The sequence below is a fragment of the Oncorhynchus masou genome, chromosome 17 (assembly GCF_036934945.1).
Source record: "Oncorhynchus masou masou isolate Uvic2021 chromosome 17, UVic_Omas_1.1, whole genome shotgun sequence".
Classification (NCBI taxonomy): domain Eukaryota; kingdom Metazoa; phylum Chordata; class Actinopteri; order Salmoniformes; family Salmonidae; genus Oncorhynchus; species Oncorhynchus masou.
In genome coordinates, this window is record NC_088228.1 from 18,250,338 (window position 1) to 18,264,155 (window position 13,818).

General features: G+C 43.5%; 1 protein-coding gene across 1 annotated transcript in view; it reads right to left on the reverse strand.

The window, feature by feature from the left end:
* LOC135558636 (paired box protein Pax-3-like) overlaps positions 1 to 13,535 on the reverse strand; it is a 45,125-nt gene extending 31,590 nt beyond the window's left edge. The window contains exons 1-4 of the mRNA XM_064992585.1: positions 13,255 to 13,535; positions 12,413 to 12,648; positions 11,726 to 11,852; positions 11,077 to 11,223 (exon numbers count right to left, since the gene is read on the reverse strand). Of these exons, the coding sequence (XP_064848657.1) occupies positions 11,077 to 11,223; positions 11,726 to 11,852; positions 12,413 to 12,648; positions 13,255 to 13,339 (595 nt within the window). The 5' untranslated portion in view covers positions 13,340 to 13,535. The remainder of the gene's footprint in view (positions 1 to 11,076; positions 11,224 to 11,725; positions 11,853 to 12,412; positions 12,649 to 13,254) is intronic.
* Positions 13,536 to 13,818: the final 283 nt, after the last annotated feature.

Sequence of the window (13,818 nt, forward strand, 5' to 3'; positions counted from 1 at the left end):
CCTTTCCTTTCCTTTCCCCTCCTCCTTTCCTCTTCTTTCCCCTCCTCTCTTCTCCCCTCCTCCTTTCCTCTTCTTTCCCCTCCTCTCTTCTCCCATCCCCTCCTCCTCTCCTTTCCCCTCCTCCTCACCTCGCCTCTCCTTTCCTTTCCCCTCCTCTCTTCTCCCATCCCCTCCTCCTCTCCTTTCCCCTCCTCCTCACCTCGCCTCTCCTTTCCTTTCCCCTCCTCTCTTCTCCCATCCCCTCCTCCTCTCCTTTCCCCTCCTCCTCACCTCGCCTCTCCTTTCCTTTCCTTTCCTTTCCCCTCCTCCTTTCCTCTCCTTTCCCCTCCTCCTTTCCCCTCCTCGCCTCACCTCACCTCTCCTTTCCTTTCCCCTCCTCCTTTCCTTTCCTTTCCCCTCCTCCTTTCCTCTCCTTTCCCCTCCTCCTTTCCTCTCCCCTCCTCCTTTCCTCTCCTCTCCTCTCTCCTCCCTCTCTCCTTTCCTCTCCAGATTTAGGAGGTTTAATTAAAAAGAGAGCCAGGCAGGCGAGTTGGGCTCCCGTCTCTCCAGTCCCCTCAGCGCCAGCCCCTGGAGCCGAGCAGGAAATGCTTGTGCTGGTTGCCAGTGAAAGCCCGTCCAGGCATTACACGGGGATTTTAGCTCGGGGAATTCTGCTCCGGCTCTGGAACACCAAAATCAAGATTCCGACACCGGGAAGAGCTCTTTAATAGATTCGGACCAGGGGTACCGGACAGAGCATTGAGAGCAGAGAGACTCATGGGAGAGTTGTTGGACATAAAGTGCAAATACCTATCAGGGCAGAGAGTTTTCAGCTGTGATTTTGAATACTGGTCTGGCTAGGACATTTGTGGTACTTTGGCAGCAATGGTGAGTAGAGGCTTGGAACACAGCATGAAGCCTCACTGAAAACTGAAAAAAAGTAGAGTGAAGGATTTTTTTCAGCCATGAATTTTACATTTACAACTTATAAACTACAAACTAGTATTTTGGATACTACCCTCTTATCTCAAATTCTGCCCCAAAAGCCACTGGACTTGTTGGTCAAATCATTCACAAAACAAGAAACGGATTCATCAAGAGATAAAACAAGAAAAAGACTAAACAAACTTCACAGTCATTACCATTTAAAGGAGAGAAGAGAGATAGAAAAGAAGGAGAGAGAGAGAGTGCTAGAGCTGAAAATGAGAGACTCAACGACAGAGTGAGAGTTCATAAAGCACCCCAGCAGCACTGTATCATGTTAGTTGCAGGGTGGGGGTGGAGCATTCCTCTTTTACTCACTTTCTCTCTCTCTCCTTCTTCGCTCCCTGTTTTTATTATTAGTAACTGCCACGGAAACTCTACATCACGGCCACTCCGTTAATGGCAAATGACAGTGTTACTTTTGTCATCCTCCTGACTTTTTTTTCTCTCTTTCTCGCTCTTTGGGAGTGATGTGGCCTGGGTTCCTTTGTATGGCAGAGGGGAGAGGCCTGGCAGGGCTCTATTGGGTCAATTTCCACGCTCCATCTGTAGGATTCATCAGGGCTGCCCAGGCCCGCATTCAGAGCCCTGTCACCTGCCCGGCAGGGGAGTGGAGGATGGGGGAGCTGTGGGAGTCGAGGGGGGGAGCACAAAGAGGGCCAGAGAGGGGCCATTGGGGGCTGTGGAGGGGCACAGCAGGGGAGCGCCCACCTTCCACCTAAACCCAGAGGGGCATGGGGATTGGAGGAGGGATGGGGGTTGGGGGGGTTGAGAGAGGGGGTTACTGAGAGGGGAGCTGAATGCACCTGGAGAAAAGTGTATGTGGGCAGGGGTTCCGGGGTGCTATAGAGGGAACCAGTATAGCAGGACAGGAGGGAGATGAATTGGGGATGCTCTCTAGTCCCTTGCTCTGTGCCGTTCATTCTTAAAACTGTCCCTTACATCACGTCCATTTCCATCAATTCACTCCCCTGTTTCTCGTTACTCATGCTCTCTATATACACCCCCCCCCCCCCCTCGCCACAACAGCTTTTGAGTATGAGAAGACCAACCACGTTCCGACGTCGCGGAGGATCGGAACGAGAGGGGAACGCAGGCGCAAGAACCCGGAGCAACAGTGTTCCCACACATTCTCGTCAGCAAACAGGAGAAGAGGATAGCAAACACACAAAGGGAGGCCTCGACCTCCTCACTTCAACACCCAAATCACATGTTACGCTGAAGCTAAAGCACCAGGGTGCTGAGAATACAAAATACTCAACAGTTTGGCTGTGTCTCTGACCACAATGGGAAGATAGATTATTATCCCTGAGGGGGAAATTGGTTTTGCTGTTGAATTACCCAGTAAAATAGACATTTAAACAAAGCAGGACAAGGCCAGTAGAAAAAGGATACACTGCATAAGGGTGGCAGAGTGCCACAGTAAGAATAGACAGAGAGATAGATTTAAATAGGTAGTTTGTGTTAGACAGTGCTTGTCTCTTAAACTATTACAGACATTCATGTGCTGTTCACACAGAAACCAGCTCTAACACATGCACGCACAAACACACGCAAGCACACACACCGGCTTGGGAACACACACTAAAAAAAAAGCACACATACACAAACCAGAGCTAAACTAATGCTTTATCGATCAAGGGAGCAGACAGGCAGGGCACACACACACGAGCGCACACACACAGATGTGAACTGTCAAGCTGTCTCTGTCCATTAAGATCACCTGCAGTAGAACTGTATTTAACAACAGAGGAAAACTTCCACACAGACCAGACCTCCAATAGGGACTGGCTTTGTTGACTGTGTAGAGTACAGTGGGCAAGACAAGAGACACCCTGGCAAGCATTCAACTCTCCACCCTACTCTGAGATGTCAATATGAGGAGAGACATCACTCACACACATAGTGACTGATACACACAGAGAGAGAGAGTCGGCAACACACACACACACACACTAAAATACAACCTGTGCACTCTCTGCTTTTGCAATCTCAGCATAAAGACGTAGAAAGAGAAAGAAAGCGAGAGAGAGAGGAATAGAAAAAGAGAGAAAGGGTTTAGAGAGAGGGCCATATGGGGTTGTTTATGACGAGAACGGTCGTAGGGGCGGGCAGCCCATCCTCTAGGGGTTCTTACTATAGAGGGTAATTGAGCTGCTGACATGTGTTCCTCTGCACCCAAAACAAAAGGCAGAAGAGACAAATAAACTAGCTATTTGACCAGGGAAGTAGATCTGGCCCTTTCAGAGAGTAGGACTCACTGGCCTACTCACTGAATAAAACAGTACATCATCGCCATGGAGGCGTGACAGGGAAATGCTAGGGCCAGACCCAGCAGATGCACACGGGGCATAATGGTTAACTGAGAGCTTTTGACCCCAGCTGGAGTTAACAGTGTGGGGAGAAAAAAGGGAGGATGGGGAGGAAGAGCGGAGTGGGGCCTGGCTCTCACTTGACTTTCTAAGGAGCCCCCAGAAGTCTGTGCCAGCTGCCTGGAAATGAGGAAGGGAGGTAGTAGGGATAGAGAGATGGAGAAATGGCGAGAGAGACAGAGAGACAGATAGAGAGAGAGAGGGAGAGAGAGAGAGAGAGAGAGAGAGAAAGGGGAAGACAATGGTAGACAGTGAGATATGGGAGAGCTGGCTGCAGAGATCACACACAAAGAGAGCCAGCGATATGACATTAAAAAGATGTATCACTCTCTAATACAGCTGAAGTGACAAAAAGCCCCAAACGGCCCTGTGCAAGACATTATGTGGACCCAGTGTGGGGCATCTTATTATTTAGTTCCAGTGGGGTGGAGTGAGGTGACAGTTTCACGGTGGCATTGCCACCCCCAGAGAAGGGACAAAGCAACAGCACAGCACCCATGCAGGGCCACATGAACAGGCCAGTCTGCCTCACGCTCCCCCCCAGCACCGACTAACCCCTGCCCAGCCGCCCAAGCCACCCGCTCCCCAGGTGCATAATGACCCTAGTGGGCCGACTCTCACAGTTTCACACCAAGCAATCACCATCATCATTCCAATTCCCTTTAGCATTACACATCCATGCAGGATTTCCACGTAATATAGGATGTCTATGTAATATGTTCTATAGCCCAGAGGAACGGAACGGGAGTCCATTAGCTGTCGTGGTGAACTAAACATTATTCTAACCCTCACTTCCTGAGGAGGAGATAGTTTTAACAGGCAGTGACCCCAAGCCGCCCTCTGACCCTGCCCAAACCACACTGCCATGTACTGCCGGAGATGGGAGGGGGACAGGAGAGGGGCGGATGGGGGCTACCTACCCCTTTACAGCCCAACATCAACTCTCCACAAAACATCATAGGCAGTGAACGGCCAGAGAGTTCAACCACCGTCACATTCCTCAGTTTCTCTTCTTTTCCATAACAAATGTTCTTGACTGTGATGTCTGTCTTTCTTTCTTTCTGTTTCTCCCTTTACTGGTTAGTCTGTCTGTCCTGGTTTCTTTAGTTTTACATTTTGACATTTGTGGGATTTTTCTAAGCTTCTCTCGCAGAAGTGAGAGATTGGTCGAGTCGAAGACAGTTGAGATGTACGAATACTGATGGAAAAACAGCTGCAGATAAAAAACAATTGTGAGAAGACAGCTAAAAAGAGTCCCTTCTACTGTGTCCCTTCCCTTCTACGCTGAACTAAACTGCTATTCAACAACAAAAAAGCCTGGCTAAACAAAGTTAAGTGATTGACAACGCTGTCTGGCTTTACTCAATTAACTATCTCATTGTGTTCGAACCTTTTTTGCCAGGAGTCCTTTTGCCCTCGGCCCCCCGACTCCATTCTCTTCCAACTCCTTTATCCTCAACCATCACAGAGATTTGCTTGGCTAATATTTCCAAGGAAATAGAGAGCTCTTTTTATACAGGGACTCCTCTCCTTAACCTTCTATTGGTCGCTCTTCTCTTCTCTCTTCTTCTCTCTTTCTCTTTCAGCCACTTCAAACTGTCTCTCAGGGCAGTGGGGAGAATGTGACGGAGTCTATCAGCAACAAGGGGCAGGTCCAGGGCAGGACCCCGCTCCCTCACTTCAAAGTTGCCCTGCATTCATTAATTGTCCTTTGAATGATATCATGCCGATCACAATGAGGGTGCCAGTGGAGAAAGAAGCATTAATGAAGCATAGAGCCATTCACTTGCAGATAAGCCAGTCTTGAAAGTGATGCTGTGACGTAGGCTAAAGTGAATGTGGTGTGTATAGCTAGGGTGAGAGGAGTAAATCTGGAAGTGAATAGGAGGGGGGATGCTTTTGAATGCAACACTAACTGATGCAATCTGCTGCCACTAGCATAGCTACATTCTCTAAAAATGTTGGCCAGCAGAATCTGGACGTCGCTAACTAACCAGCTGACAATATTTAAATGGTTTGCAGGAAACGACAACACACTGCAGAAGTAAAAAATAAACTAGAACTTTTTTTTAACGTTCACTAACTTTATCTTTATCACTTTATCCAAGAAAACAAGGACATTCATGCAAGGGGCGAAAGTTGCCATGAAGCAGATAAATATGGGACTATCAAGCTGTTTCTCTGTTTGACTTGTGGTGACATTCAGACACGTCACCCGTGATTCAAGTCAGTATTCCACGTCCATTCATGTCTGAGGAGGTTGGGAGATGTGGTGGAACCTGGCAGTAAGCACTGTTACCTTCAAGTAGGTTTGGGTTGTGCTAGACCATTGTGGACAGGGATGGTAGAGGGGAATACGCATAAGAGATGTGGTGGAACCTGGCAGTAAGCACTGTTACCTTCAAGTAGGTTTGGGTTGTGCTAGACCATTGTGGACAGGGATGGTAGAGGGGAATAAGCATAAGAGATGTGGTGGAACCTGGCAGTAAGCACTGTTACCTTCAAGTAGGTTTGGGTTGTGCTAGACCATTGTGGACAGGGATGGTAGAGGGGAATAAGCATAAGAGATGTGGTGGAACCTGGCAGTAAGCACTGTTACCTTCAAGTAGGTTTGGGTTGTGCTAGACCATTGTGGACAGGGATGGTAGAGGGGAATAAGCATAAGCGTCTTCCTCTGACTCCAAAGGTGGCATGTTCAAATCCAGCAATAGAAAGTTGTTTCTTTATATTTTTGTTTTAAGCCTATCCCAAACCTTAATCATTCAAAGTTAATGACTAACCTTAACCATTCAAGGTTCATGACTAACCTTAACCATTCAAGGTTCATGCCTAAACTGAACATTAAACACTTGGATGATGGAATAATCCTGACGTGAGAATGTGAAGTAGGACACCTAACACCAAACCCCATGGATACATCCACTAGTAATCTATCACTGAGGTTAAAAACTCTTAGCCCTGAATTCTGATCCCTCCATCAATCTCCTAGAAACAGTTGCTATATTCCAGGTATTGTGGCTTTGGATTTCTGGTTTGGCATATTGTTACAGTACAGTTCCACTGGCCAAGTTCAGTTGGGTTTACATAAGTAGTTATAACCCAGGCAGTGAGACAGCCATGGATCACACACAGTCAAAACTCAGCTTTTCTCTACTCTAGGATTTCTCTGTTGCTCTGCCTGGAGACAGAGATGGAAAGTAGCCTGTAGAAAACATTCAATTGGTTGCAATGAGGCTTTCGTTTGTTGTGACTGGAGACTCCCATCTCTCTCTCTCCATCTCCCTCAATCCCCCTGCTTAATTCACTAAAACAGCTTAAAAACGCATGGACCGTTGACAAATGCACAACATTAAAGAAATACAGAAAATCAATGTCTATCTTCCCTGGTGGTTTTCCCTGTTCATCTTCCCTGGTGGTTTTCCCTGTTCATCTTCCCTGGTGGTTTTCCCTGTTCATCTTCCCTGGTGGTTTTCCCTGTTCATCTTCCCTGGTGGTTTTCCCTGTTCATCTTCCCTGGTGGTTTTCCCTGTTCATCTTCCCTGGTGGTTTTCCCTGTTCATCTTCCCTGGTGGTTTTCCCTGTTCATCTTCCCTGGTGGTTTTCCCTGTTCATCTTCCCTGGTGGTTTTCCCTGTTCATCTTCCCTGATGGTTTCCCCTGTTCTATCTGAGGGGGTATCGGTGTATTCCTGACCTGAGCTTGTACTAGGCTATTATTGCCTGACTGTGTGACATACATGAGTCTATTGACATTTCTAAATGCCCTGGGAGAATAGGCATTATGGAACGTTCTAATTGATTTATATGGTTTGCGTATATACATTCAGACAAATCATATCAGTCAATGCTATGATTAAACATCAACCAAATTTTTGCAAAGTATGCATATTACGGTGTATTGATGCTACGTTGAAAAATGTCTCACTTTCTCTGTAATCAATATCTTTCTCTCTCCCTCTATCCCTCTCTCTCTGCTCTCTGTTTCTTTTTCTCAACCTCTACTCTCTCTCAGTCCATGCCAAAGTAGTGGGGAGCCATTTTCCCCACTTTATTTACACAAACAAAGTCCGACTCAGTTTCTTTGACAAAAGCAGCTAAATCTTTCATGTTTTGTCAGCACTTGATTCCTCCTGTCCCCTGGCTATTTGCCTGCCCCAAGACAATGGAGCCAGGAGAATGGGAGCAGATTGTTGGAATGTGCCTCAATGAAACCAATTATTACATGTTGACTGCGTTCACCATGGCAGATTTGAAAGAACTGGGCTTATTCAATTTGGCACCGCAGGACTCCATTTGAAGAGAAGTTATGCCTTTGACTGTTTGTATTTTCTTTTTTCTCCCCTCCCTCCTCTCTCTCTCTCTCTCCCCCATTGTTTTAAATTGAATCTGTAAGAGAAGGCCACTCCTCTATCATGAAATGGGTTACTTTTACTTCGCTAAATGAGGCTAAAGGAGTGTCATTAGTGATATAGTCAGACAGACTATACAGAGGAACGGTGTCATTAATTAGGAGCCACTTACTGGGATAGTATTTATTGATTAATAAATGTAACCATCTCTTCTGTTCTGGAGGCACTTTACATGCCAGTATCCTTTATGGAACTTGCTAATGCAAGATTTGGGTGGATATGTTTCTAGATATTTTTTTCATCAACATTAATTTGTTGTTAAAGATACTATGTATTTCCTATTTCCTGTACTAATGCCTCTCACTGCTACTTCTAGTACAAGGTACAACCGTTTTTATAATGATAACACAACCATTTTAATTAAGGACACGCAGTAAATCAATTGTATATAGTTATATTTTATTTCCGCTAAACTTCATTATTACAGTTAAACAGGAAGTGGAATCATTCAACATCAGATTCATTTCCTGATTAAAAGCGCAACATTTCCTATTTGCTTGGGGGCATCCTTTTCCCAGAATGCTCTAGGTTCCCTGTAATACCATGCAGATATAGTAGCTACGCAGTCCCAGTATAGATACTTTTATCCCGGCCACAGAACTCTGCAGTGGCCTTTTACCAGACAAATAAATCTAAACGGAGCAGCTTTGATCTCGGCACTTAAGGGAAGCCAACAATGGAGGCCGAAGAGAAAGGGGCAGAGAGCAACAGTCCTCTCTCCCACCACTATCGCCTCTACAAACACCTACTTAATCAATATTTGGCCAGAAGACACAGTCCTCATACCCAAAACAGCCTTTTCATATTCTAATTAAGAGCTTTAAAGGACAAAGAAAACAACAAGACCAACTACTTCCACAGACACACAGAAGAGGGCAAAAGGAAAGTCATATTTTGAGATAAAACGTTTCAGATATGCCATTATCAACAGTTGAGTTTGCACTGAGTTTATAAGTTGATGTAGTCATTATGGATAAGATAATGTTGCTAATGCGGGTGATAATGTAACATGAGTTCCAGGTACTGAAAGCAAAATACCTAGAATAATCCTTCCATAACACTAAACTATTTCTGTTGAAATAGATAACACATCAAAACAATTACTTTTAGTTCATTCAGATGTTTGGAATATAATAGGCTGTAAATCATACTGTGCCCATAATAACATTTTAACATCACTTGTTGCAACGTTTTATTATGCCTTGCTGGTCCTGACTTTTTACAATGTCTTCATCCGGTTCATAGGCCTATCTCAGAATATCTGCAAGGCTGTCTAATCTATCTAAACCAGGCATCGAAACGAATAGATTACAGAGAAAATTGGGGAGAATAATATCAGATATCGAAACACAATCATAGGAGCACCATAAATACAACAAAATACAAGCCTACAAATTCGTTCCAACCCTGCAGGAAAGACCTTAACCAAACTGGCAGAGTCACTTTTAAAGGTTAATAAAGTCAATTGACTATCCTGATCTGTATTCGCGATGCCTCGCCTGGAAAGAGGGAGGAAAGCGGTTATATTGCATGAATGCGCGCGCCCCGGGCGAAGAGGAAGGGGGCGGGCTTTGTCCGGAGATGAAAGTGGGGAAAAATAAAAGGTTTGAGTTTAATCTACTAGAAAAGGTTTTCACTGCGATGACTGATGCAGTACGGACTAGTAAAACCATGCGTAAAAGAGTGATGTGGGCTCAATCATTTGAGGATGCTTGGAGGGGAAGTTCAATTGTTTTATATATATGTTTGATAGTTATATATCTAATGTGGCCTAGAAGTATTTGCTATAAGTGGAACGAAATAGATATATTTAATATATATATATATATATATATATATATATATATTTATATATAAACAAAGCAGGCAATGGGCACTGGGCACTTCAGACATATTTTATGAACTACTACATTACCAACAATATTATGCTCACATTTCTAGAATTGTAGAACTATGTAAAAAAAAGTAAATAAGCATGTCGATTCCATTTAGCCTACTATAAGCATAATGGGAAAGGCCTATGATATCATAGAGCCTTCATTCCCCAAAACCCAACAGGTCACCAATCAACAGGTGTTCGGGGAAAATCCAGGTCACAGGGAGAAAGTAGATGCGGTCTCTTTATCTCGGACTCGGAATGGTAAACGCCATCTCCTGACGCTGAGAAACACTCCAAAGTAACATTTTGTAGGTGAAAACGGTATTTTTTTTCTCTGGGCGCGCAGTCTATAAAACAGGCCATATTTGCTATCGGTGTTATCTGAATTATTCATCGCTTATTGCGGGTCCAAAATGTCTTCTCCCAGCCTTTTGTCAGCTCATTTTTTCTCCCTTTCTCTCCACATTTTGAAAAGCTTTGGCGTCTTTTTGTACACCACTGAGCCGCTTGCTATAGCAGACCTTTGTGCGCGAGATGCCGAAGTGTGAGTCTCAATGGACTCTCGCGCCTTTGTCTCCCAAGTTCATCCTCAAGTGCCGGATTGTGTGCAGAGGAACCGTCTCTTTTTATGGGGGACGGAACTGTTGGGCAAATGTTTGATCAACTTCATATGGAAACGTTTGGCTTTTGTAAAAGTTTCGTTTGGAAATAATAGCCTACAGGCATACAATTCAGAACTCAAAATTCATAAACAATAGACTATGTTGCAAAAATGTACATAATAGTTCTCTGTCAAGTGCCATTGGTTTTTGAATGTAACGTTTTTTTATGTTCAAGTTAAAAAATATATAATATACACAAGACTCATTCCGCTTTATAAACCAACCGTAGCCTAAGAAAACAAATTTAAAAAACAATTCTGGTCAACAGATTTACTAAACAATTTCTGGGCGTATATCATTTATTCCAACTTTATTCAATGCATGATTGGAAAATTGCGTAATGAAATGGAATAACTGAAAATGAAAGATAATTCCTATTTCCACAAATCAAATTGTAGGACTATTCCAATTCATGATTATACTTTATTTAGGCTACACCAACTGAGTCTTGTCTATACTCTGAATTGAAAGTATCGTTAAGAGACGTTAAGAGACGATTCCCCATTCTCAATTTCCCTAAATGTTCCACCAACAGACTCAAGAGGCCAACAAATAAACAAACATTTACGAAACTTCTAAAGAATAACTCTACACATATTTTACCACAACCAAATATAGAAAACTGAGAGGGGAAAAAAGTATACGATGGTACTAATTCTGAAATAAAAAATAAGTAGGCCTATCTGTATCATAATTGCACACTTGTCCAATAGAACTCAACATCGTCGCCTAGGCCACATCAACATCGCCAGTGCTCTGCACTGCTTTAAATTAAATTAAAACCATTACTTACATCTATCCCCGAGGATGCCGTCGATGCTGTGTTTCGCCCTTCTTTCGTTCTCTTCCAATTCCCTCTTCTCGATTTCATCATCGTCCTCCTCGTCTTCTCCTGCACCTCCCCCGAATTTACAACGCATGGTGCGGCTGATTGAACTCACTTTCGAAACAAAATATAAAATGATAGGCCTACGTTATTTTTTAAATGCCTGCAGGAATACGGGATAATGAGCAAACTTATGTCAAAACAGGTATGAGACATACTAACATGCCATTCATATTGCCATTATAGCACCGGGTGATTTGTTCACACATGGTATTCATATGTTGTTGTTTTAGGCAATGCATGGCATACTTTTCAACTTTCAGATAAGTTTACATATACATTCAAATACTGTTTTCGTTATTTAGCCAACTGCGGTTATGATTTCTTAGGCCTAGGCTAGTATATCCTCTCTTGCCGAAATATTTGAGGCATTGCCTTTTTTTACTACGCAAACGTTTAGACGATTTCAGAATTTCAAGTAGGCCTATATCCTACCGTTCATGTTTGTTTATTATGAATGACATTATTTGAAAAGTGTAGATATATTCAAATATGCATTTTAGTAATGTTGTACGTATTACAATTTGGTCAAGAAAATCAAATAAAATGTAACTACCTGAGGGGACGTTGTTTCTGTCGCAGATGCCGTCTTTGAGTAATGTATCCCTGATTTCCCAGCTGAACATTCCCGGGTTGTCTCTCCTGTATTCCTCGATCTTCTTATCCACGTCTGGGGTGGATGTCTGCTTCATGCCAAGAATGCATACACATTTCTTTCAATATATTGTTGTCGCAAAATACGGTTTCCTTTCTGAATAAATTAGACATTGCACAATATAAAATAAGTACCCTAAGGGGTGTGCCTATGCTTGCTTCGGTTGAATTTGATTGTTTACTTGGTTTATAAAACCAAGTGTTTTGACTCTACATCCACTTGCTGGGTTAATAGAGTGTGTAAAAGTGCACGTAACCCCCCCCCCCCCCCACACACACACACACACACAGATGTCCTTATCAAATTTTAAAAAGTATGCTATTTCAAATTGGGAATTAATTAATAGCGTATGACAATTCCATAAATTATACCAACTGTAGGCCTACATTATTACGTGTCCTTTTAGATAGCACGTTACTTTTATGGCCTGTCATCTCCCATTAACTCTCTCGTGTCGTTAGTGATGATGACAGTGTTAGAGCATATGGGCTTGGTTTAAAGTTGAAACAATACAAAATAAAATATTCTGCTATTAATTATCGTTGCCTATTTCAGGCAGGTCTTGCAATCCGGTTCTAGGGCCCTCACCTTCGGTTTGCTGCCTCCGATGGCCCCGGGCCTGATGGAGCCGGTCTCCTGATACCGGCAAAGGATTTTGGACACGCAGCCGTGGGAGACTCGGAGCTGGCGGGAGATGACACAGGGTCGAATGCCGTGGTGGGCCATCTCCACGATCTTGTGGCGAATGTGGTTGGGCAAGGGTCTGCCGTTAATAAACACTCCACCGAGTTGATTCACCCGGCCCTGGCCTAACGGGGTAGAGACTGGAAGGAGGGAACGCATGTCATTCAATAATAACAATTACTTCAACAAAAATAACAACAACAGCAAAAAAAAAGCCCAAACAATCAGGCCTATATTTATTCATTCAACCTTTATTTATCCTGATTAAAACGAGGCTGTTTTTCAAGAGAGACCTGTTGCAAGAACATTTGTTGATATCTAAAATACCATTTAATCTAGCTAGATATAGGCAAAGGGTTGATTGGTATTGTTTTTACACTAGACCTAATTAATAGTGCACAGTGTAGCTACATCGATAAATATCAAAATCATAACATGAGCATTGTCGTTGTTTTGATAACAGCTGCTATGTCAATTCAACGGAATCATGGATTGCTACATGGCCTAGTAGTGTAGCCTAAAATGTTTGTCACTGTCAAAATGCTAGTTCGTGTGTAGCCTAATTGTCTGTTGAAAGGCAAACAAAATTATTTGTAGACGAACAACAATTTTGCATCTGTTCGAAGTTGACAAAATATCAACACTTGCTATCTGATTGAATCAATTACAAACAAACAAAATCTTCCAACACGCAAGAAACATGCACTTGGTTCCATTTGGACCCATATTTATTTGCAACTGCCTACCTTCCAGAGAGTAGCCTCCCCGCGGGTAGTTCTGGTGGTGTGTCGGGCGCATCATTCTCGGTATGCCCCCGGCTAGAGCTGTCATGTCTCCTAAACCTCCGCAAACAAAGCTTTGCGCTGGACCAAAATCAACACCAAAACGGGAACTTCAGAACAATTCTGGGATCCCCCAAAAAGTTATAGACTACACTTTGGCTTTGATGGAGCAACAGGACAGCCTCCACGTCCTAGGGAATAGCAAGTTGCTTCGTCAAAATAACAACAACATGCAAATAAAAACACAAGATAAATCCTTTGAGAATGGTGCATTTGTCGATATCCAATATGGAGAGTGAAAATAGTGAACGTTTGACAAAGCGATGTTTGCCTCTGTTGAAATTGGAAGACGCTTAGTTGGAGTTCTTGTTGACACTTGATGTGAATTGAAAAGATGCGTGGAAGTGAAACATTTTAGAAGATGTTTCTCTCCTTTCTACCCTAGTCTTTCCAGGCCTCTGATTGGCGTAGAGGTGAAAGTCCTGAGGGCCGAGGAGACTTTTTGATTGGCCGACAGAGGAAAATGTA